General features: G+C 37.8%; 2 protein-coding genes across 2 annotated transcripts in view; one reads left to right on the top strand and one right to left on the bottom strand.

Moving 5' to 3' along the window:
- LOC127431026 (E3 ubiquitin-protein ligase Siah2) overlaps positions 1-15127 on the top strand; it is a 45901-nt gene extending 30774 nt beyond the window's left edge. The window contains exon 2 of the mRNA XM_051681216.1: positions 10185-15127. Within this exon, the coding sequence (XP_051537176.1) occupies positions 10185-10736 (552 nt within the window). The 3' untranslated portion in view covers positions 10737-15127. The remainder of the gene's footprint in view (positions 1-10184) is intronic.
- A 152-nt stretch (positions 15128-15279) lies between these two features.
- LOC127431025 (RNA-binding motif protein, X-linked 2-like) lies at positions 15280-24482 on the bottom strand. The gene is made up of 6 exons (XM_051681215.1): positions 24462-24482; positions 23707-23822; positions 22696-22747; positions 22455-22584; positions 16697-16883; positions 15280-16608 (listed from the first exon to the last, which is right to left on the bottom strand). The coding sequence occupies exons 1-6, from the start codon at positions 24464-24466 to the stop codon at positions 16121-16123; spliced, it is 978 nt and encodes a 325-aa protein (XP_051537175.1). The 5' UTR covers positions 24467-24482; the 3' UTR covers positions 15280-16120.
- Positions 24483-26468: the final 1986 nt, after the last annotated feature.

A 26468-nucleotide genomic window follows, 5' to 3' on the forward strand; every position in this document is an offset into this window, starting at 1 on the left:
GTGAAATCGGGGTAATGGGCAAAAACATATGTGTGCCGATCGGTTTAAACTGTTTGTGACCTTACCCCGATAAAAGAAAACCGTTTACATGACCCACACACATTGTCAGCTTAAGCATAATTGGTGTAAGACAGTGCATGAATTAAAAAAAAAAAAAAATTCTTTATGAAAATTTTAGAGTGAGGGTTAGGTTTATTGGTAGGGTTAGAGGAGTAAAATATCATTAGCTCAGTACAAAGAACGTGTGTGTGTGTTGTGTGTGTGTTTGTGTGCGTGGCCATTCGTCTAGGAAAGTGAAAGGGGGTGAAGTTGTTTAGAATGCAGGGAGACAGATTGTCTCTCTCACTCTGTATATGAATGTAAATAAAACCTATGGTAGTGGCAGTTGAATCTATAGACCTCAAGGCATGGAGATATGTGAATGCATCCAGGCCCATCTGAAAGCCTATTGCAAGAGGTCAAAGGAGGGCCGGATGGGAAGAAAATGAAGGGAAATGGAAAATGAAAAGAACATTGAATTGCTCGAGCTGTGTGGAGAAATTGGAGGCATATGTGGCAAACCAGCCAACCTGGTCTCATAGAATGAACGTTACTCTGTATACATTTTTGCAAACTGACTTTTACGTGCCACTTTGTACGTTTTGCTGCAGTTTGATCATCTTTTTCCCTTATGGCTCACTCACTTGTGTATATGCACAGTGTTTACTCTCATATCTGCCCTTCAAAATACCACAGGGTAATAAACAAGTGCAAATCTAACATGAAAGATCTGTAGATTACGTCTGTTGGTCCCCAAATGGCTGTGCTACAGGCACGATAGATAGAAAAAAATGTGAGTAGAGGAATGGGGAGGGGAGGTGAGACCCTCCCCACACACACACACACACACTCATGCTCACACTCCACCGCCGCCTCCTTTTCCCCCCTCCCGTCGTGTGCAAACGTGCTGCCAGTGCTGCAGTCCAGAATGTTTTTCCGCGTCCACAGCTCTGCTGAGTTGTCACCCTCCGGAGCGCAGCAACAACAGGGGAGAGAGAGAAAGAGAGAGAAAAAAAGATTGTTTGTTTTGCAGGAATCACAGTCACTTGGCAAGCAGTGTGTCGGTAGGCTCTTGCAACATATGAGAAGAGATTGCTACTTCTCTCGGACTATGGCGGCTTACCTGCAATAACTGACTGTGTTTTAAAGCTCTTTTATTGGAGGTTGATCAGTTTTAATTGGATGCTGTGATTTGTAGATGTGTTTGTGGCTTTTCATCGCATATTCTGAGAGCTGTTTGAAGAACCAACCTATGTTTACCGAAAACCTTGAAATGTGAACCGCAAGTGAAGCAATTTTTGTGCCATCTTGGAATGATAACAGAATTCTAATTGGAACTGATGTGTTTTGACAATGACAGTTCGTCTACGTGTTGCACGTCATACTGTGGGGCTCTTTCTGGTTCTTTGAGAAGACAATGCAGTTCATGGTGCATGCTTTGAATCGATATATTATTTTGTTTTTACTGTTGCTGTGTTGCGTTTGTGTGTCGACCAGCAGATGAGGGGGCCGCGTCGCTTTAACGAGTCCGCAAGGCTTGCGTTCTTGGCAGTAGATGTGAAACAAGATCTCTGCCAGCAGTGTCCTTCAGGGCACAAAAGCATCCTTGTCACAATTTGACATGAATGGGGAGGCATCGAGTATAATTACCTGGCACTGCCGTACACACTCACTTGTTCAAATGCACTCGTGGGAATGGTGTTTCACTTGAGTGAGAGAGTACAGTCTGTTTAGTTTACCTGCTTGACTTTTTGTAGGTCAGTAGATTCATTCCTCGCAGTTTAGAAGCAAATTGCTTTGTACAATAAGGTTCTTGAGATTAACATGTTTGGCTTTCGACTTTTTCTGGAAATGAATGGAGAGACCATCTGCGGTCTGTAACTGAATCTCCTGAAGGATACTGAAGCTAGAATTGGGTTAGCTTAATTTTCTCGGACAAGGCAGACTTCAGTTTTTGGTGATGTTGTGCCCGGCCTCCTGTTTCCCACTCCTGAGGGATTTGTCCCAGCTGCGGTGCCTGCTCGGGTGGCCACGACAACGAGGTGTTTGTGTCGCAGGCACAACTCGACCGGTTTGTCACACCAAACCACTGCCAGGGAGCAAGGTGAGTATTGCACCTGAAGATCAGATTTCAGTGTTTGAAATTTGGATTTGCAAAGATTTTATCCATGGATGTCTTGTAATACTTGTTCATTTGCTGTTTAGGTGCATGAATATAATGCTTGTCATAGTTTTCCACTCATCTGACTTGTTTCCATATGCTTCAGTTTGCACTTAACGAAAGCGTTTACTTGCCCAGGAAACATTTTAAAAGGATGTTTCACCCAAAAATGATGGTGTTCCTTATGCTTTTCCAACCCTGTATGACTTTATTTCTTCCATGAAGCACAAAAGGAGATCTTTTTTTTGTTTGTTTTTTTGATGAAATTAAGGGGCACTCAGGGCAAAAATACTATTAAAAGTGACAAAAATGCACCTGAAATTAAAAATATGGGGGCATAATACATTTAATTTTTTTAATATACTGTATAACCTCTGATATAGTTCTTAATATTCTATAAGCCTAGTTATGTACATTATCACATAAAATATGATTTGATGTTGATTTACTTGTATGGGTAGGTGGAAATTGATTCTCATTTAATTATTCAGATTGAGAATTTGTGTTAATAAATTGATCAAATTATGAAAGTTAATGTGAACTAGACTAACATTCTACCTAACATCATCTTTTGTGTTCCACAAAGAAAGTCACACTGTGTGAACATAAAGGTATATCTTTTTGGGGGTGAACTATGCCTTTAAAATTTATCAAGTAAATATCCCTTTAATTGTAATATGATTCTTGGACAGTCTTTGGAAGAAAATGCAATACAGCAGTCTCAAGAGCCGCGTATTTCCTCCTCAATGCTGATTACAATGTGCAAACAGACACATTACATGAATTGCTCCATAAAAACATTGTGTAATTGAAGAGCTGGATGAGACTGAGAGAGGAATACAGGGTAAGAATTCCCTTCCCCCCTTCTAACCTAATTACTCTGGCCTTCCCTGGACCGATTTCAGCTTTCGAAACTTTTATCTAAATTGCTATTGATTCCAGAGTGGCAGGGCGAGTATCTAGGCTTCCACTGCCGCAATGCAATGGCTTGCTACCAGTCTTGGGCAAAATCAGATTCTGGTTTCCTGATGTATAGACCGTTTTGGGGGCAATTTGATGTCTGAGCCCCCAGCAGAGATGGTTCTAAATATGACCCCAGCCTCTTCCCAGCGGAGATGAAGTCATATGCGGACACTGTGTCTTATAAGAAGGAACCAAGATGATGGTGGCCTTTTTTTGTCTCGAGCGCTTTGTCTTTCCATTTCATATGCTCTCACTCTGTCCTTGAGGGAAAAGAGACTGTAATGATGTCGTTTCTCGAGCATGGCGACACCATTCTTTTCTACTGACACTTCAGTTGATTGGAACTCAAGGTCTTCCCACTTGTTAGTGGTGGGGAGTTAAGCCTGCCGCTCATTCTTTTGGTGTGAATAGGTGTATGGGAAACATCAATAGTCTTTTGAATCAAGGCTACCAAGGGCATCCCAACTCTCCAGATTGTAATATTGTAAAATGAAAGGTACCTTTGATCTGAATGGTACTTTGGAAAAAAAAATTAATCTACTTAACAGCTTTATGCATTTTTTGTAAGTTCTGGTTTTGATGATTTGCCTTAAAAGTGCAAAAATGTCAACGAGAGGACTTGGGAATAGATCTGTTTTTAAATGAATAATTTAGTATAATTAAGTACACTTAAGGTTTTTCCTCAAGCTCTAGCTTTGTTTCATTGTGTAATAAAATTGCCAATATTTTTCTTTTATTTTTATTATTTTCCAGATGCCCTGTTTTTTATTTATTTAAATTTTTTTTTTAGCTTGAAATGTTTTGAAAATAAGCATTTTAGCCTAGGGTGAGATTAAAACCACTAATAATCGTCTGAAGGCTTTTGCGTCCCCTAATTGTGCTGTTATTTATGTGATGTTAATTTGTTGATTTTAAATGCATTTTCATTTCAACACAAAACAAAACTAATTAATAGAATGTCAAGATGTTTTGTCTTTCATCAGAATGAGCATATCCAATGACTTCCCCTCTCGGCTTAAAGTGGCAAGATATAATTTGCAACTTAAATGCGGAAATGTGTACATAATTCAGTAGCTAAGCTCCAAGCCCAGGGTCTGTCTGTGCATCTCCACAGGGATAACTTGGCACAGCATCATGGGTGTACTAGAAAGAAAATACTTATTATTATTTCAGCAGGTCTCTGGAGCCATGTACACTGGTGCTAGATTATAAATGTTAATTATAGTGAATGAGAAAGGGAAGCTGGAGATTTGAATTTTTAGCCAGTGACAGACTTGTTTGTGTGTTGGTCCTGAGCGTTTGTATTTTATTTTTATTTTTTATTTTTATCTTAATTGATTTTTTTTTAAAGTTGCATGCATATTGGTACTTGAGCTTGGCTGCCATTGACTTAATGTGTTGTTGAAAGGCACAGTAAATTGTTTTGCTCTAGGGGTTAATCAATGCAAAGCATGTGATCCAGGGTAGTTTTGCAGTTCACAGCAATGACAGTTACAGGTATAGTAGTGGCTGAAGGCTCTTGCACTAAGGCCATCAATATGTTCTACTTATACTCACAGGTGCAAAAATTATTCCACTTATTTTTTGGAACCAAGTTGAATATTGCATAAATACTAAATTATTATCATGGGACCCAGTATAATTATTATAATATAATACTGAATTATCATTATTATTTTGAGGATTAGATTTGTTTTATATAAAAGTAATATATATATGACCTTTTTACGTCACCTTTACCTGGAGCTTTTATTTTGACACTGAAATTGCAGTTTGTAGTTTACAATGTTCCGCATCTGGTGAAACGTTGTCATCTCTTCTTCTGTTATACTGTGGTGCTATTGCAGATCTGTATAGTAACTTGTTCTGAAGTTAGTCAGGCTGATGCGCTCTTTGTGAAGCTTAATGGCCAAATAAAAAGCACATTCAAATCATCAATACAATATTGCTTAATTTTATATCATCTGCAAAATCATTGTGGTTATATCATGAATATTCAATATATCGCCCAGCCCTAATAGTGAATACCAAACAGCATATTTGCACCCTTGAAGGGCAGTGCAAGAGGGGAATGTCATTCAAAGGGTTATTTCAAATAAAAGTGAGCAACTGAATGCCCTCACGAACGGCTGTTCCACAAGGCTATTAGCTAAAGTAACAAAGTTGTTGCAAAGCAAAAGTAATGCCATGCTCCCTTTAGAGTTCCCACTTAAAGGGCTCTGCCCTTCGGAGTGAATAGGGCATAAAGATGCTTACTTTCGATTGAAATTCGCTCCGATTAAGTGCATCTTGTACCCTTAACTAGGGATGGGCAGGATGGTTGACTAGCCAACAACCACTATTGGATTAGTGAGGTTGACTAGTTTAATTTTTATTTTTTTTAACAGCGGTGCTTTAAAGGGGATGAGCAGTGTTTGCCAAACTTTTTTGCTGCAAGTACCCCTCCAAATCCATCAGTAAGGCGTAAATACCACTTTATTGACACAAAAACAAAGGTGTGTACCAAAGATTACATATCATTTAAGGAGGTCTTTGTGCTATTTGAATTAATGAATGAACGTTACACTTGTATAGCACTAGTCCGCTCACCACATACCAACTATTGGTAGAGTGGAGATAGTAGAGTGATATAGCCAATTCATGTATATAGGATTATTAGGAGGCCATGATTGATAAGGGCCAGTGGGGGGAATTTGGCCAGGACACAGGGCTTACACCCCTTCTCTTTTACGAGATGTGCCCTGGGATTTTTAATGACCACAGTGAGTTATTTAATTACCATTGAAAGTTGAGATGTATGAAATATCACCATGCTTCACCAAGATGCTTCTAGCTGTTTTTGAACACAAGAATGCATCCTGTGTGATAACTTGCTACACATCTGAACACGTTTGATCAAGGTCTGGTTGACCAAAATTTACTCGGGGCTTCCTGAAGACTAGTCGACTAATAGTTAAGAAAACACAGCATTTAGGCAATTTTGAAAATATGTAGTTTTGTCTTTCCTAAACAGTCAATTGATACTATTGTTTTGTACCATGCACACCATCCATCCCGATATACCAGTGCCCTCAGCTCCAACAGGCTCTTGAGGGGCTTTATCACCACCATACTGCCTTCAGGATTACCGCTCAAAATCCTATCATTCTCATTAAAATAGGTGGATAATAAGATAACTGTCTGATTGGGAGGGGAGAGATGGGATGCTTTTAATCCCTTTAACACCTCCAGAAGTCAAATTGTTTGACTCAGAAAAGAAAGGCTGAGAAATGAGGAAGGATTAGAGAAATGAATTTGAGGGAATTTGGACACGGGCCATGTCCTAATGAAAGACAGGTTGGAAAACATGGCGTAACGCAGGTGAGATGTGATATGATGATTCTTTTGCCCCAGCTGCTTATTAACGGCTTTTGACAATAATTGTAAGTGTTTTAAGGCAGTTACAGCCTCTGGGGCTCTCTAGACCACTGGGTAACGGCTGTCACTCATTGATTTTTGCTAGGCAGCCAGTGACTTGCCACTCAGATTAATAATTTAATTTGGCATATATTGAAGCACACACTTGGGGGGAGGTGTGGAGTGGGCAGATCACCCACACCTCCATCCTTACACTACCCTTTTAGATAAGGATGGTCTTGTGGTGCAAGGGTTTAACTGTAATAAATTAAGGGATTTACAGGAAACTTTGAAAAAGGAGCCGATTAGAATAATTTAAGCAAAATATTTAATACAATCCGATATGAATGTTCATTTGAGTCCTCAGTGAAAAAACATAAATCCCTGTTCACTGCAAATAAAGTGCAAAAAATAAAAGTGCAAAAATGTTGACACATTAATGAATACTGCGATATTCACAAAAATTATTATAAATGACAAGAAGCAGATATTACAATGTTCAAATGAAACAGTCTGTTTATTGAAAGTACCTAATTTTCTCACTGAAGCTGCGTATGGACATACACTTTCTATGACAAATCTCGAGGATAGCACACAATCACACATACACAGGGCAAAGTTACTTTATGAATCGCATCAAAATTCAGTCTAATACCATTTTTTATGTTCACACATTCACGCAGTACTCTGTTATTTCGTCGATCTCCATGTGACGGAATCAGAGAGAAAGTTAAAACGAGCCACAGGTGTGTGTGTGTGTGTGTGAGCCTGTGTGTGTCTATAGAGACAGTAGGAATTAGTTTTCTTTCACTGATTCTTTTCATCAGGATCTGGTATTTGCAATAAGATCATAGCAACCAAAGGTAAAAGTAAAACCATAATAACATGGGACAGTAACCATAAAACAAATTATGCCATTTTTCACAAGAGAAATACATCCTGAAATTAAATTGTATTCCCTCACTACCCTGATATATTGATTTAAGTACATGGTAAATATTTTTTAATATCTGTGAAGTGTGGATTGAAAGCCTTGGCTTATAATCTTTATTCTTTATTCCTTTTCAGTGCTGGTTAGTTTGTTGGGGCCATTTAATACGATTTTAAACTAGTTTAATCATCGACACATTATGGGCTTTCATAGTGGTTTTAAACAAATAATCAATGCCGAATCCGCTACCCAGCCCGTTCTTCTCGCAGTGCTGTTTATGATGATCTGCGTGGCTGAGAGCTCGAGACAGGTCCACGTGTAAATGCACATCTCTGCACTGATCTGTCCATTGAGCCTTGAGCTGCGCTGACTGATCCGGGTAGAGCTGTTTTCTTTCGCATTGTGAATGTTTGCCTTTTGATATTTCTCATCCACAATAAAAAATGACAGCGCACAATCAGAGAGTGGGGCAACTTTGTGGTGCGACCTCGTTTAATCGCACTGTTAGGAAAAATGGTCCATTTAGTCGTAGCCTGGAGCCCTGCTTTGAAAAAGTGAAGATACAGTACTTAAATTCAGACAAATGATAGATGTTTCACTAAGATATTTCAGAATGTCTTTGAAGAAGTTCTAGAAATTATTTTGTATTTTTAAATCTTGTTGTGCGTGTTTTGTGTGCCAAAAATTTGGATTTGGTGTGAAAAGGCCTTAGCTCTTTCCTGTTCTGGCGTAATTTCGCTTTCATTTGTCAGAAAACTTGTAGGTTCTCTCCTTTATCCTTGCCCATTCATTAGAGGATTTACTTCCTTTTGTTGCTGTTATCACCTTGAGTCTTGAATTCTAAACCTTCACCTATAACTTGAGTTGAATACCTTTTTTTTTTTTAATGCAGTTCTACTAAGCTGATTGAATTCCTTAAAAAGGGCATTTCTTAGGTTATTGTGGGATATTCACCTTTTGTTGACGTAATTTTAATCTTGTAGTCCAGTGAGTGTGATAAATGTTGATTTTAAAGTGCACAGTGAAAGTAATGTAGTCTGCACATTTACAAAGTTAGCAGATTGGGGAAGATTCATATTTGGCCTTCATTGATATTCCCTTTCTGAGATTAATCAAAGAGAGAGGTTTGCTGTGCTATTCATCTTCAAGCAATGGGGGGGGGGGGGGGTAATAACCTGACACATGATTAGTAATGTTGCTTGTATGGTACACACATGAGTAGACAGATAATTCTTTGTAATTTATGAATTTGCTTGGAATGATATTGATACATTAGACACAGGGCCTAGTTCCCTCTGCTTTTACCTATATATTATTTCCTGTTTTCTGTGCCTTTCACCTGCCCTTCTTAAATCCCCTCATCCTACTTTTCCCTTCACTTGCCCATTTTTCTTTGTTCTCTCACTATTTCTTGGCCTCTCGCTCATCTTTCTTGAGCTGCTCTGTCTTCGACCTTCATCATCTGTTACTCATACTTATACACTCTCTTTCACTCATTCCATGGTTCCCACGGTCATAGAAAAACATGGAAATATCATGGGAATTTCTAGTCAATTACATTTGTTTTCTTGTGATGTCTAAAATATTTAAGCTAGAAATTGCTCTTTGTGTGCAATATTTTTATTTATTTTTTCATCCTTATCCTGTTATTACAAAAGACTGGAAAAGTCATGGAAATTCTTTGGTCAAAAGGTCTGGAAACCATGTCATTCAAATTCCTTTCTCCATAGAGGAATGTTTTTTTTTTTTTTCTTTCTTGCCCCAGGGGTTGATTTTTATTTAAATGAAAAGATTCCAATTTTTTTTCTTTTTGTTATATGAAAGTCACATTAAAACTGACTTAACATTTACCAGGCCTTAATTATTTATTTTTGGTACTGTCAAATTCCTTTTATGTACAGATTTTACTGTTTTAGCCTTGTCCCAGACACAGACTTTTAAATATTAAACTATGAAGATTTAAAAATAAATAAATACATTTTATAAACTATGATAATCTAAACAATGTGTGAAATAAACCGTTTCTATATTTATTATGTGAAAATTATGTCACATCAGTTTTTCAAAGAAACAGTCCCACAGTTCTGGTGTCATTTCCACCACAAAAGTTTGCCCCTATTTAAGTTTTTATTTTAAAGTGTCATTAAAGAGCATGCTTGAAATGAAAATTGAGAAAAGTTATGTTTAAAAAAAACATCAAGGAAAATGGTAGCAGAATGTTTTATTGCATAATTTCCCATCAAACTGTAATTTTGCTAAATTATTCAAAAAGTGTCAAATGTATTTAACTGTGTGTATAACATAACATAAAATGTTAGCTATGAAATTATCCTTAGCAAGGCAAAGGAGCCCGCCATTTAATTAGCATTAATGTAATTTCCATCAGCGTCATTTCCAACACAGAATTTTTTTAAACACAATATAGAATTTGAGATGTGCTGGAAATGACACTGTGGTGGAAATTTTCATGACTTTATGAAAAATAAAAAAAATTACACATTTTCTGTGATGCATGTACTTACACTGTTGGATATTGTTAGTAGACAAATAAAAACTATTGAGAATATAATTTTTTTTTGAAAGATACTACTTTCTAGAAGTCCATAGTGCTAAAAGTGCTTGAAGTTGAAAAAACACCCGTTTATTCTATTGTTGTACATGCTTTTATTTTCCTCTCTTTTTGTTTCCCTGCAGTATGTTTCGGCTGGATGTCTTCTGTCCCTACATCACACTGAGAAACCGGAGCACGAAGAGGTGTGCGAGTTCCGCCCATACACCTGCCCTTGTCCAGGGGCCTCTTGCAAGTGGCAGGGCTCCCTGGAGGCGGTTATGCCACATCTCATGCATGCCCACAAATCCATTACCACCTTACAGGGGGAGGACATTGTCTTCCTGGCCACGGACATTAACCTGCCTGGGGCTGTGGACTGGGTCATGATGCAGTCGTGCTTCGGCCACCACTTCATGCTTGTTTTAGAGAAGCAGGAGAAATACGAGGGACACCAGCAGTTCTTTGCCATCGTGCTGCTCATTGGCACGCGAAAGCAAGCTGAGAACTTTGCCTACCGCCTCGAGTTGAACGGCAATCGTAGGCGGCTCACATGGGAGGCAACACCACGCTCAATCCACGATGGTGTTGCAGCGGCCATCATGAACAGTGACTGTCTTGTATTTGATACCTCTATTGCCCATCTGTTTGCCGACAATGGCAACCTGGGTATCAACGTCACCATCTCTATGTGCTGAGGTGGCAGCATAAGCCCGAGAGACGGCTTTTCCCAATGGCGGAAACCCTGGACAACTGCTGCTCCCTTTCAGACAGGAGAGTCTGAAGACAACGAGTGGGAGATGTATACATTTGTGTATATTTCTGTTCAAGACTCTTCCGCTCAAACAGCCCACACTGAAGTTTCACTTGTAGGTTAGTTTGCTAGACGAATGACAGAGATTCTTTTCGAGATAAACAGGGGTTCGAGTGTGCAGGTGTTGGCAATCAGTTGAAGGCATTGGTGCAGTTGAGATTTTCTCTTGCACGGCCCAAGCATACCAACACCTCAACATTCTCAACCATCTGACTACGCCCACAGTAGAGTCTGGGTATGGATGACCCTGTTTAGTGTCTGGGATTACCTTCATCAAGCCCAAAATCCACAGGAACTTGTAATCAGCTGGCATAGTTTCACAAAAATGAAAATCATCTGATCATCCGGGCCTTGGGCCAAGTCTAGGCATGAAAAGCGGAACATTTGCCTCAGAAGCGTACAAAACCTACGAGTACAAAAATGCATTGACTGCTTTGGCTTTCCCCTGGAATATCAAATGGAACTTTGACAATTGTAAATGGCAATGTAAATGGTAATATTTTTTAAATGTCTTTATGAAATAGAGTGCCCAATGCTGAGTGTGCATGGTGGAAATAAAATTCACTTACAAAAAAAGACTGCATAGCCACCATGTTTGTGAGGTAAGAATCTGACCTCTTCACCATGCTTCTCTTTTGAATAGTTTTACTCTGCCTGTCCTTACTGTTAAGACAATTTGTGAATAAGGTTCTTTGTTGAAACTGATTAAGAGGGGGGCTGTTTAAGTTTTTGATTTACTGAATAGATACGAAGTTGATCATCAGCTACAGGATTAGTGACAGAACTACAACTTTTTAGACCTTCAAATACTCTTGATCTTGCTATATGGTTATATATATTTATATTTGAGACTTAATTTTTTTAAAAGTATGTTTCTCACCACCTTGGATTTTTAGTATGCGTAGGAGCCAGTGCAGAATTGCAAACAACCAGCTATCCTTGTTGGTGCATTTGACCACATAATACTGGTTTTGTTGTCACTAGCTGGGTTTCCATCAAAATGTTTCACATTTTAAAGTGCATTTCTAAAAATTCAACTAATGAAAATACTCTCTGAAAATAAATTGTTGCGTTTGCACATTATCATGAGGGAGCCGCCTTGTCATGATGAAGCAGCTGAATCATCTCTTTGCTCCAGGGAGAGTTTTAATTGCAGGATTGGACCAATTGTACCTTGTTCTATTAAATGTTGTCATGAGTTGCTGCAGAATAAGTGTAATATCTAATATAATGAGTGCTGAAATGGCTGCGATGCCCACACGCCATCAGCATACCTAGGAGTGCCCGTGTTCAAAACTGTTTTGGTGGATTTTGAGGAATCACTTTAACGACCAGCTGTGTGTTAAGGACTATGTTCGAAGAACTGTGTGCCAAGATCGGACCTTTCGTTGGACTTGTCACATCAAGCTATTTAACACATAACACGTGCACACATGGTCAAAACATGTCATCGTTTTGTGAATAAACTGTTTCCATCACCTTAATGAGCATTTTAACTAATCATAACTAGAAAATTCACCTCCTCCTAGCGCATTAAATTTTAAGCTAACTTAGAAAGTTTATTTGCATATCAGGCATTTCCATTCAGGATTTCTTATGCGCAATTACAAAATGTGCATGAAAATAGTTGGAAGGAAACCCAGCTATTGTGTTTACATGTGCAGCAATACTCTGACAACTATAAAAAAAAAAATCAGCTTATTAAAAAAAAACAACAACATAAGAAACCATCTTTACAGGAGATTTGAAATCATTGGTTTATTCTTTGCTTTTGACGTCAACAACACTTGCGCACATTGGATAAGCCGAAAAGAACTCCAGTAACGGTGTTTCAACGCAAAATCAGGGAAAAATCTACATTTGTCAACCAGTTTATCCTTAAACCGTTTATGACCTTACCTCATTAAAGAAACACCGTTTAAGGAATGCGTTTACAGGACCACACACTTTGTCAGCTTATTAGGCATAATCGGTGTAAGATTGTGCATGTAAACACGCTCATTGTATGTTACTTTGTCTTATATCTGAACCAAGAAGACGCAAACGTTTTGTAAATATACACACAAATCTAGTTGTTTTTTATATTTGTTGTTATTGTTATGTCTCTAATATGAATCGTTTAGTCTAGGTTGAAGTTGTTTACTCCAGCAATCCAGCAAGGTATGAGCGAATATTTAAGCGCCCCTTTGGTCAGAAAACCCACAATGCCTTACTTGTATACAAACTCAGTCTTTTAGAGTCTGCCTGCTTTAAGGACTCAGTCTCAAATTCAGGTCACTATGATTTAAACCTCCGGTGTCTTGAAAGGACTGGAAGAGACACATGCTTGTTTTATGGGCTTGAAGGACATAGCACGTTCACTGGTTATCCTACTTTGGCACGAAAACCAACTTTGGTAACAGTTACACTGAACCCAGCCTCTAATCAAATACCTCTACGATTTTGGAGATGTCTGTACGAGAACTGCATTAATCTCCCTGAAAGCGGGTGGTTCCATTTAAGACATCCTGAGTTTGACACAACTGACACTTTCAGCCCTTCTTTATCTCTCTGCTTCATTCTCTATTTAAAGTAAACGTAAATGAAATGTTTTATAAATATTTTGTAGAGGAAATATATTCCGTATGTCCTTTTATAGACCTATAGGAAGAGGCGAAAGCATCAAGCTCAAGTCCTCTGGTCAGTGTCTCTGCTCCACAGATGTGTGGACCGACTCTCGTCCCCCATGCTTGTGCGCTCGACATGCAGTTGTCATGGCAACTAAATATGCTAATGAGAAATCTAGCTAATTCATTCCTAGAAAAATATTCTTGTACATTTTTGTAATTCTCTGGATAAACCTGAAATCCTATTTGCAGGCTTTGTAGATAGCGGAGATCAAAGATATCAATGTAGTTTTCAAGGTACTTGGCTGACACAGATCATTCCTCTTGAGATCTGGAAAAATGATGTCAAATGGTGTTAGAAACACTCCCATCACTAGAAAATTTGGTATAAAAATAGCAAATATGTGTTGAACAGGATGGAGTATTTGCATGTAAATCATGAGCCCTGAAGGAAGCTCCAAGCATCGAATGTTTGTGGAGTGTAAATGGTTTAGAACATTTTTCAACCAAAAATGAAAATTCTTTTCCAAACCCATGACTTTTTTTCCTCCATGGAATATAAAGATGATGTTAGGTTTGGAAGAACATGAGGATGACACTTTTCATTTTTGGTTGAACAATCCCTTTTAATTTGCCCATTTAGGCTGATCTGTTTAGATTTTCAAATAAAATGAATATACAGTGATTACATTAATATATTCATTCAGGTATGACCATGCAGCTAGTTGTTGCATGTTGCAAATTGTTGTAGCTCTAGAACAGAGACAAGACATTTGATGTCAAAATAGCCCACCAGCCATCTGTCCCTCTTCCACAGCATTTCAGACTCCATTAAATAGAAGTGAACACAAAACTGAATAAATGCATTTGAATGAAGTGAGCAGGTGGTTCCCTGAGCTGTGTGCCATGTCTTGCAATCAAGCCATCAGGATCAATATGGAGTTCCACATCCTAATAAACTTGTGAATAAACAAGTTCCCGCCAAGGACCAGAATACTTAACATGTATGGCAGTGAAATGGCAAGCTTTATCTATGATGCAGCTTTGATGTTTCCTGTGCCGACCCAGCGATAACAATTTCTGTTTTGGAGATCATTTCCAACTGTTAGTATACATATTAAAATCTAATTGCCAGATTATTCCTTATCAGTTCAATTAAATGTATTATGTTAGAGAAAAAACTTTTAATGTTGGAAAAAAATATTATATTAAAAGGGACATGGGTTTTACAACAGCAGTTCACATTCACTACCCAAATTCAAAAGCCTCAATTGCATTATTGTTGGCTATCTCATCAAAATCTTCTTTAATATTCTGTTTTTAGATTGTGATTATGATTTAATTTACCATAATGAGTCAAGTGGAAACTTAATACTCATTTTAATATTATAATACATTGAGAGAGAAGAGTTGAAGAACAGTCGCAAATGTTTAAAGTCTTCTTGAATTAGTTTGGCAAATACTGTGATGGTGAAGACAATTGGGCTCAAGACCTAAAGATAGCTTGCAAAAACAACATTAAATGGGCTAAAAATGTCCACAACAAGAGTGCTAGTTATAGAAGCCCGCTAATTCCAAAGACCTGACAACATTATGGCTGCTGTTTATATTTTAGATACTGGTGATGTCCAATTAAGAACTGATGTAAACATGTTTTTATCTGTATTATTTGATAGCTAATTCAAAACAGGGTTGGTGATGCAGTCTAGCGGATGAGCAATGCAATGAGGGACGTCAGATGATCGTGACCAGACAGTGTACATTATAAAAGCTCCGTGCAAACAGACATTTGACCCTTAACCTTAAGTACTGACCTGAGTGTTAAGTGTCCGTGACAGAACAAAACCAGTGGAGTCACATCTTCAGCGCTCCTGGCCAGTTTGTTCATATTTGACTGCTTATGATTTGGACAGCCCACAGCCACTACAGGCTATAACCAGTTACATTTAGAACGTTATTTTGGGCGATTCACTTTTTTCCCTACGGTATCAGAGAAACTTCTGAGAAAAGCCCTGACTCAGTAAACCTATGCAGTCACTTTTTTGCTAACTGTAAATTGTTTCAGTACTGAAAGCAATTATTTTGAATGTGGAAAAAAAAAAATTGGTATACTTTGAGGTATACACATTTAGTGAAACAAATTGCCGGAATCTCAATGTTTATAACTAATGAATTCTGTGTGTTTATTTATTCAGAGTATAACTGTGTAGTTCAGTTTCATCTTCTCTTGCTAGTTTATTAAAATCTGTTGATATGGCTCTAGAGATTATTTGAAATATTAGCGATGGAGAAATGCTGTTGTTTCCTGTTGAGCAGGTATAAATGGGTAATGTGCACATTGTTTTTCCTTCTGCTGAACACCTGTCCTTAACTAAATCTTTTACTAGTTTTACAACCGAAATCTGTAATGGTTGGGGTCCTTTGAGAGCATCATTTTGATTTTGGAAAAACGTTTTCAGTTGTCACTGTTCATCAGAATATTTTTTGGTCTTTGTACCATATAAATGCAAATAAAATGTATTTATTTGTCAAACGGGTGTACGTAAAGTGTAAAGCACAAATTCTAAACATTTATTTACATTTTCGGAGGTACACTTGTAGAAAATAAAATCACCTCTGATAAAACAGTCCATTTTGAATGGGGAAAAAAACAGCCGTGCATTTAGTTTCGCCTGTGTTCTCGGTGTCTGTCTCGCTCCCCTCCTTTGTCTCTCTCTCTTTCTCTACCCCTGTCTCTCCCTTCATCTTGTACTCTTTCTCCATTTCTTTCTCTATCACCCCCTCTTCCTCTATCCCTGTTGTCTCGCTTTCGTGTGTCTTCATGTCTTTTCTCCTCTCTGCTCCTGTCTGTATTTCTGTCTTCTTTATCCCTGTCTCTTTCAACTCTCCTATCATCTCCATATCCGTCTCTGAATCGGTCCACCTGCCCTGCTCTGTGCTGTGGATGTCCTCTTGACTCTTGTCCACGTCTGTCCCGTCTGTTGTCTGCCGGTCCTTTTTCAGCATACTTCTCATACGCCACATCCTCCTCCTCCTCCTCCACTCTGAGTGGGGATGACATTGACGTCTCAGTCCGTGCCTCACGTTTCTCTTCCTTTAATGCCTTTTTCTTCTCTTTTTTGTCCTTCTTTTTCTTCTTCTCCTTTTTATCTTAAGTACAAGACCAAAAATAGAGCCATTTAGTTTTATCTTAAAAACTATATACAGAGTGTACACAAGAGATACAACCTCTTCTCACCTTTTTTTGGCTTTTTCAAAGGTACAGCATCGTCTTTCTCAGATTCTGAGTCAGAGGAGGAAGGAGGGGGCACTTTGGGAGCGCAACCCTCTTTTCGCAATTGTTCAGTGATATCATCTATGTCATCTGTGTCTTTAGGTGGCCGATAATTTGCTACATGGTCTACACGTATGGTTCGGCCTTTAATCTATAGAGAAAGAAAACAGAAAAAGAACAAATTAGTTCAATAGACCTATTAAAATTAAAGGAATGTTCCTGGTAAAATACAAGTTAACTGCAATCCATAGCATTTGTGGCATATTATTGATTACCACAGAAAATACTTAACTCGTCCATTTAAAAAAATAAATAAATCACAGTTAAGGTAAAGGCCCGGGTATACTTTTTTTTTTTCTGCGTTCCGGATCGGATTGCACCCAGTCAACCACTTTGCCATTCAAGGTATAGGCAAGGTATGAGTTTGGAATGGCATACTACCCATACTACTCTGACTACATATGTGTCAATGGCAGACATAATAGGAGTATACGAGTATGAGGTAGTATGCAATTTCGAACTAAGCCATACTCTCTTGACAGCAAGCACTGTAAGTGCGAGCTTTTGACGCTTGTGCACTACATCTGCTTTGTGATAGTCTTTTAGTACAGTCAACCACACTAACGATGTGCACATACGAGCACTGTCCGTATGTCAAGAAAATCTGAGCCGCACACTGAGTCCATGCAGACTGTGCTGATGACTAAATTTGTGTCACAGAAATCGGCAACGTGGACAACCAAAGTATACTTTGACCTTAAAGGTATAGTTCACCCAAAAATGAAAATTCTCATAATTTACTCACCCTCATGCCATCCCAGATGTGCATGACTTTCTTCTGCAGAACAGAAAATGAAGATTTTAAGAAGAATATTTCAGCTCTGTAGGTCCATACAATGCATGTGAATGGTGACCAGAACTTTGAATCTCCAAAAGAATATAAAGACAGCATAAAAGTAATCCATAAGACTCCAGTTGTTAAATCTATATCTTAAGAAGCAATATAATAGGTGTGGGTACAGATCAATATTGAAGACCTTTTTTATTGTAAATCTTTACTTCTTTTGTTTTTGGTGATTTGCATATTGTAATCTAGTGGGCAAGGAGGAGAATTTATAATAAAAAATAACTTAAATATTAATCAGTTTCTCACCCACACTTATATCGCTATTGAAGACATGGATTTAACCACTAGAGTTTTATGGATTACTTTTATTCTGCCTTTGTGCATTTTTTTGCTTCAAATTTCTGGTCACCATTCACTTGCATTGTATGGACATACAGAGCTGAGATATTCTTCTAACAATCTTAATTTGTGTTCAGCAGAAGAAAGTCATACACACCTGGGATAGCATGAGGGTGATTAAATGATGAGAGAACTTTAATTTTTGAGTGAACTATTCCTTTGTAAGGAACTTACAATGGAAATTAAGTGGGCCAGTTAATTAACATCAAAATGCATGTTTTTTCCAAAAGTATAACCACAAGATACAAAAATTATTAGTGTTAGCTTGATTTTAGTGTGAAAAAAAATTAAGTTAAAATCTAATATTTTGTTGCCATGACGATGCAAAACTGATAAAACCTATAAGCAATTGTTTCTAAAACAGTAAGCTAAAATAATGTAGAACAGAGGTTTTATCACAATATAGTCATGTTAACACATAGTATTTACGTCTTGTGGTTTTACTTTTGAAACTGTGTATTTTATTGTTTATGGACTGGCCACATTCACATCCACTGTAATCGTTATTTCTAAATAAACAAGGGATGAATCAAAAGTCTTTTCTGTGGTAATCAACATTATGCCAAGTCTTTTGAGCTTAATATTAGCAGAATACGGAGACCGAAACTAATAAAATGAAAAAATATTTCACCCCTGTACAGTAGGCAGCACTGTTCTACAAACATTTATTCTGCTGCATGGATCTGCACTGCCTGGCCAAAAAGAAAGTCGCCGTTTGGATTTAAGGCAGTGTTATGATCTGGGGTTCCTTCAATTGGTCAGTTCTAGGCTCAGCAATGTTATGCGGCAATAAAATGGAGTCAGCTGACTACCTGAATGACCAGGTTATCCCATCAATAGATTTTTTTCTTCCCTGACGGCACAGACATATTCCAGGATGACAATATCAAGATTCATCGGGCTCAAATTGTGAAAGAGTGGTTCAGAGAGCATGAGGAATAATTTTCACACATGAATTGGCCACCACAGAGTCCTGACCTTAACCCCATTGAAAGTCTTTGGGATGTGCTGGACTTTACAGAGTGGTTCAACTCTCCTGTCATCAATACAAGATCTCAGCCAAAAATTAATGCAACTCTGGACAGAAATAAATGTTGAGATGGTGCACAAGGTTGTCAAAACAATGCCATGATGAATGCGTGCCATAATCAAAGCTAAAGCCGTTCCAACGAAATGGAGTATGTGACTTTTTTTGGGCCGGGCAGTGTATAAGCATTCAGCTGTCAATGCATGAGATTATTTAATGCGGTTAAGGCAGTTATTTACCTAATTTGGCATAATTGTTTTATAAATGTTCTTTCCATGTTGTTGGAACATGGAAACTAAATGCAATGCGTTTTTAGGAATATATAATTATTATTTTTTATTTTTTTTGTGCGAGTGAGAGGAGTAAAAAGAGCGCTGTTGCATACGTCCTGTGTCTTCTGTCTATATATTTATGCATGTATTTTGCTACAAGTATATTCCAAACAAACTCCCAAACCCAGCTTCTTTTTATGCCTGGATAAAATAACACAAGGATTGATATACAGTTCAGAAGTTTTCATACACTTAGGTTGAAGTCATTAAAACTCAATTTTTAACCACTCCACAGATTTCATATTAGCAAACTATAGTTCTGGCAATTCGTTTAGGACATCTACTTTGTGCATGACAAGTAATTTTTCCTACAATTGTTTACAGACAGATTGTTTCACTTTTAATTGACTATCACAATTCCAGTGGGTCAGACGTTACATACACTACGTTAATTGTGCCTTTAAGCAGCTTGGAAAATTCCAGAAAATGATGTCAAGCCTTTAGACAGTTAGCTTCTCATAGGAGGTGTACTGAATTGGAGGTTTACCTGTGGATGTATTTTAAGGCCTACCTTCAAACTAAGTGCCTCTTTGCTTGACATCATGGGAAAATCTAAAGAAATCAGCCGAGACCTCAGAAAAAAAATTGCGGACCTCAACAAGACTGGTCCATCCTTGGAAGCAATTTCCAAATGCCTGAAGGTACCACGTTCATCTGTACAAACAACAGTACACAAGTTTAAACACCATGGGACCATGCAGCCATCATATTACTCAGGAAGGAGACACATTCTGTCTCCTAGAGATGAATGTAGTTTGGTGCGAAAAGTGCAAATCAATCCCAGAACAACAGCAAAGCACCTTGTGAAGAATGCTGGAGGAAACAGGTAGACAAGTATCTATATCCACAGTAAAACGAGTTCTATATCGACATAACCTGAAAGGCTGCTCAGCAAGGAAGAAGCCACTGCTCCAAAACCGCCATAAAGCCAGACTACAGTTTGCAAGTGCACATGGGGACAAAGAGCTTACTTTTTGGAGAAATGTCCTCTGGTCTGATGAAACAAAAACTGAACTGTTTGGCCATAATGACCACCGTTATGTTTGGAGGAAAAAGGGTGAGGCTTGCAAGCTGAAGAACACCATCCCAACCGTGAAGCATGGGGGTGGCAGCATCATGTTGTGGGGGTGCTTTGCTGCAGGAGGGACTGGTGCACTTCACAAAATAGATGGCATCATGAGGAAGGAAAATTATGTGGATATACTGAAGCAACATCTCAAGACATCAGCCAGGAAATTAAAGCTCAGTCACAAATGTGTCTTCCAAATGGACAATGACCCCAAGCATACCTCCAAAGTTGTGGCAAAATGGCTTAAGGACGACAAAGTCAAGGTATTGGAGTGGCCATCACAAAGCCCTGACCTCAATCTGATAGAAAATTTGTGGGCAGAACTGATAAAGCGTGTGCGAGCAAGGAGGCCTACAAACCTTGACTCCATTATACCAGTTCTTTCAGGAGGAATGGGCCACAATTCCAGCAACTTATTGTGAGAAGCTTGTGGAAGGCACAACAAAATGTTTGACCCAAGTTAAATGATTTAAAGGCAATGCTACCAAATACTAACAAAGTGTATGTAAACTTCTGACCCACTGGGAATGTGATGAAAAAAAATAAAAGCTGAAATAAATCATTCTCTCTACTATTATTCTGATATTTCACATTCTTAAAATAAAGTAGTGATCCTAACTGACCTAAGACAGGGAATGTTTTCTACGATTAAATGTCAGGAATTGTGAAAAACTGAGTTTAAATGTATTTGGCTAAGGTGTATGTAAACTTCTGAATTCAACTGTACATACATGTGAAATAGAGTACCTTAAATAAAACAGGTATAGTATACAATATGATGCATAACATTTAAATTAATATAAAAAAAACACAGCATCATGGTTTTAATTCTATTATTGCATATTTGTATTGAATTCAGGGTTTCTTGTGCTGAGCGCTGTTGGTACATTATCACTGCATTACAAATTGCAATGAGGTTTGGCAATTTGTTTGTCTACACTCATAGTAAAATATTGCATGTAAAGAGTTTTTTTGTGAGATATTTTACTGCGAGCTTAGTGCAAATGAATTGCCGAACCTCATTGCTATTTTTAATGCTAGGATAATATAACATGCACTATACATATTAAATTATGTACACCAAGACAAAACATGAGGTATACTGTATAATGTGAGGTATCAGCATATTACATAAATATTCTAATAAGAAAGAATGTGTTTACAGTTTCTAGATTATGCATTTGCTGAACTCAGACTTTGTGCGTAAGACGAGTAAAAGAGCACAGCGCCTGTGTTTGCTAGTTATTTGCGCCACAAACACACTGAATTGTGCAGCAGCGGCGACTCTGGAAAAATGACAAGAAGCTCTCATCTTATTGCTCAGTCAGTTTTCATCACAGTTCGGAAGAAAAAATGTGGACACCTCCCTACAAAAATAAATCTTCCGATTTTTGGACCCAGTGTGAATAGCGCCATGGGAATTCATTGTTCCTAGTAAAAGCTCGTTCGGAACGAACAATCGTAGCGACAATTCGGTCTTGGTGTGAATAGGCCTTAAGGTTGCTATACAATGCATCTGAAGTTTAATAATGGAAATTTATATTTTTATAAAGTTGAGAACTATATAAAAAAAATAAGAGTATGCTAGGTAATACTGGTAATTGTTAGGGCTGGATGATACAGTAAATAGAATATTCAAGATATAATCATGATGACTTTGCTGACAATATAAAATTAAGCAATATTGTAAATATTGCAATGATTTTAATACACGCAATATGATGATTTTTATTTGGCCATTACGTTTTATAGAGAGTCAATAGGCTGAAAAATATCAAGATATAATTTTTGTAGCCATATCGATCAGCCCTAGTAATTGTATATGGTAATAGTATGTATGGTAGGTTATACTGATGCACAGTGCAACACAGGGCTCAACAGTAAGGATGAGCTATATAATATATGTATAATTACTGCAAATTAAAAACCTAGTAAATATTTTATATAAAATGTTTAAAAAAAACATTTAATAAATGTTGGCAGGGCAAGTAAAAATCTTGACTACTGGCCCAAATGGGCCACAATTGAATATGTAAAAATGAATTCACCTTTATTCCATTGAAGTTATCCACAGCCAGAATAGTGCTCCTTTGATCCTCATAGCACAGGAAGCAGAATCCCTTTGATTTGCCAGTTTTCTTATCTCGAACCAGGTTAATGTTGGCAATCTCTCCATACCTGAGATACACAAGTACTGATACAATAAGTACTGATTTCTTTAGCAAGGAAAGATATGTTTGAAGTGTAAATAAATAAATAAAAATGTGAGCTTGAGCCATAAGGACCTACTGCGAGAAAACACAGATGATGTCTCCTTCTGTCAACTCATAAGGGAAGCCACCTGCAGATTACAACATGTTTTGAGTCACATAGCAGCCATACAATACTGAATTGGTCACCGTTCTATAAACACTTTTAATTTACAGAAATCACTGACAAATTATTCTGTAAATCTTGAAGTTGTTCTCTTTAGTGTGGCAGATCTTCGCATTAGGCTTGGCTTCAGAACCGATCATAATTTAAAGCTTCTAAAGGCCGAGTTAATCCTGCTCTGTGCCTGCTTAAAATTTGTGTAAAGACGCAATGCAGCACAAAAGCCAGTCTAAATTAAGCCTGCTCTAAACCACCTCAGAGCAGACTTAAACTTTGTTTTTGTCATGATAGAGCTTACATTTCATAATTTAGTTTCATTTTTAAGGTATAATTTCATATTTTCATTCATTTCATATTTCTATATTCAAACTGTTATATTTAAAACATTAATCTCATATCATGTATGCAATTGTAATTTCTGTGTAAATGCATTTAAGCCTGCTCTGAGCAGCATTAAACAGTCTGTGTAAATGCATCTAAATGCCACTTCTGTGCCACCTTGTCAGTGTAAAGATGGCTTAAGAGAAGGTGGAACAAATACAATAAAAATTCCAAAAAAATCATATTCAGTACACGGTGTACCAACATGGGTTTCTAGAGAATGATTAAGACTTTAGAGAAATAGGTGACTGCTGCCACCATCTGGCTGAAAGCAAACTCTTTGTTTGGGTCAGGTCTAAAAGTCCCAAAACCTAGTGAGCTGCCTGTCTTGTGAGAATTTTATAACATCATATGCATGTTCTCAATGTGCCTATGCTGCTCACAAATGCAGTCTAGATAGGCAGACTGGGTTCTGGAATATGATGTTATAATTTGAGTATGCTATCAAGTTAGGGAATTAATGGGGGTAATGCTTTGTTCTGTGTCATGTTTGAGAATTAACCAATAAAAATGTTAATCTGAAGAGAATGCTATCAAGCTGCTCACCGATGAAGATCCAGGCGCTGTTCTTATAGACTGAATGCCAGGACACATTGTCTTTGACGCCCAGTTCAGCTTCTCTTTCATTCAGTTCATTGATGAGCTTCACTTTGGTGAGGGGACTGTATGGAGGTAATGAATACATACATCATGAACTTTATTACATATACATACTCTACACTTTTATTTTATACTGTATTTACTGTCCTGCTGCTTGTGTTGTTTTGTGTATGCAACAAGAGATCAGCATGTATCAGAATTACATTGTATTCGTAAAATCAACTGAAGTAACAGGGTGAGCTAGACTAAATTAATGCGGTCACAAGAAGAATATGCTAAAATCGACATGTCGAACGAACAAAAATGTCACAGACTTAATTCACCCTTTATATTGTTTACCACTTACCATGACAAAACAGCAATACATCTTAAAGTAAGGATCTTAAAATGTACTGCTGAGAAGTTAGGAAGAGCTTCTTAGTACTTCGTATTTTATTACTGTTCGAGAAGCTGTTTAACAGAAGTAATTCAATCTATCGAGTTTTGGAAGAACTGTTTTATAACACACACACACTACAGGAATGTTTAGCATTTAGCTACTGCTGCAGGATTGAGACTAGTTTTTCGCTTTCTGCTCAAGTGACATGCCTTTATCATGACTCAGAATTTAAATAACTGTATTCTCAAAAATATATATATATATGATTACAAATATAGGGGAGATATGTCTATGAAATGCAAACACACAGAGCATCACTTACTTCATTATGGTCAGACCGCAGAACCGGAAGAATTTAATTTCACTGACACGTGGTATTATATTATTCCGGATTGAACAGTGAAGGGGATTGTGGGATTTATAGTTCAATAGCAAAAAGCCTCAGATTTTAAAGTGAGGCTCCTCTCTCTCTCTCTCTCTCTCTCTCTCTCTCTCTCTCTCTCTCTCTCTCTCTCTCTACTGAAAAGATTACTTTGCATTTTATTGTCATTTGTTTCATGTAATATTTAGTCCTTTCAGATGGAAAACATTTATACATATAAATGATGTGATCCAAAGTGCATTTGAACAGCAGTGAAACACTTTCTTATGATGTGTTACATTCATATGAGCAGACAGAGAAGTAAGTTTGAAGTAAGTTTGGAGCAGAAGAAATAGAAATAAAATAAAATTGGCAGCTTTACGTTAAGCTAAAATGCTATTTCTAGCCATTTAACTTGCACGTTACCAGGCATGATCATATTTTTTTATCAAGAAAATTCACGTTGGATCATAATTTCTTTTTTTCTTGTAAGACATTTGATATTAGGGCAAAAATCATATTCTTGATAATAATTTTTGTATTATTTTCCTGTAAAAATATCTAAAAATCTTTAAAACAAGATCAATTAGATTAATCTTGTTTTAGAAACAACACTGCATTAGATATTTAGGTTTTTCAGAGAATGTATTTTTAACATGTGTATTTTGTCTTACTGTACTGGCAGAGTTTTATAGTCAAAACAAGTGAAAAAATCTACCAGTGCTGAAGAAGTAATCCAAATTATTTAGAATACATTACTGACCTTGAGTAATCTAACGGAATACATTACAAATTACATTTTACAGCATGTATTCTGTAATCTGTAGTGGAATACATTTCAAAAGTAACCCTCCCAACCCTGTAAGTATGTGTGTATATATATATATATATATATATATATATTGTCTACTTACAAAGTCCAACAGTACATGCATCACAGGAGATTAATGTTTTTTAATGACCCCCCCAGAAGTGGAGTCATTCAGGTTCCTGGGCACTACCATCTCACTGGACCTGAAGTGGGAAACCCACATTGACTCCATTGTGAAAAAGGTCCAGCAGAGGCTGTACTTCCTTCGCCAGTTGAGGAAGTTCAACCTGTCACAGGCGCTGCTGATACAGTTAAACTCAGCAGTCACTGAGTCTGTCCTCTGCACTTCAGTAACTGTGTGGTTTGGTTCAGCTACGAAATCGGACATCAGAAGACTACAAAGGACAGTTCGGACTGCTGAGTGAATTATTAGTTCTCCCATTCCCACCCTCCAAAAACTGTACACTTCAGGGGGCCTGGGTAGCTCAGCGAGTTTTGACGCTGACTACCACTCCTGGAGTCACGAGTTCAAATCCAGGGCGTGCTGAGTGACTCCAGCCAGGTCTCCTAAGCAATCAAATTGGCCCGGTTGCTAGGGAGGGTAGAGTCACATGGGGTAACCTCATGGTCGCGATTAAGGGTTCTCACTCTCAATGGGGCGCGTGGTAATTTGTGCATGGATCGCGGAGAATAGCATGAGCCTCCACATGCTGTGAGTCTCCACGGTGTCATGCACAGCCATGTGATAAGATGCACGGATTGCTTGTCTCAGAAGCGGAGGCAACTGAGACTTGTCCTTCGCCACCCGGATTGAGGTGAGTAACCACACCACCACGAGGACCTACTAAGTAGTGGGAATTGGGAATTCCAAATTGGGAGAAAAGGGGATAAAATAAATATATATTTTTAAAAACTGGAAAAATCACTCTGGACCCCATTTACCCATCCCATTACCTCTTTGAACTGTTGGCCTCTGGCCAGTGCAACAGAACCCTGAGCACCAGAACCGTCAGGCAGAAGAACAGTTTTTCCCCCCAGGCTATCCGTCTTATGAACAGTTACAACTGCCGCATTGTGCAATAATTATGTGCAATAACAAGCGTGGTAAATTATATTTAACATATCCTACCTCTTCTGCCATTACATTCCCTTGCACT

The sequence above is a fragment of the Myxocyprinus asiaticus genome, chromosome 40, assembly GCF_019703515.2.
Source record: "Myxocyprinus asiaticus isolate MX2 ecotype Aquarium Trade chromosome 40, UBuf_Myxa_2, whole genome shotgun sequence".
Taxonomy (NCBI): Eukaryota; Metazoa; Chordata; class Actinopteri; order Cypriniformes; family Catostomidae; genus Myxocyprinus; species Myxocyprinus asiaticus.

Coding starts and splice junctions, on each gene's coding strand:
- LOC127431025 (XM_051681215.1), bottom strand. Junction 16,884..22,454: donor ATAACTTCAATGGAATAAAG/GTGAATTCATTT, acceptor CTTTCTCTATAG/ATTAAAGGCCGAACCATACG. Junction 16,609..16,696: donor TTTGAAAAAGCCAAAAAAAG/GTGAGAAGAGGT, acceptor CTTGTACTTAAG/ATAAAAAGGAGAAGAAGAAA.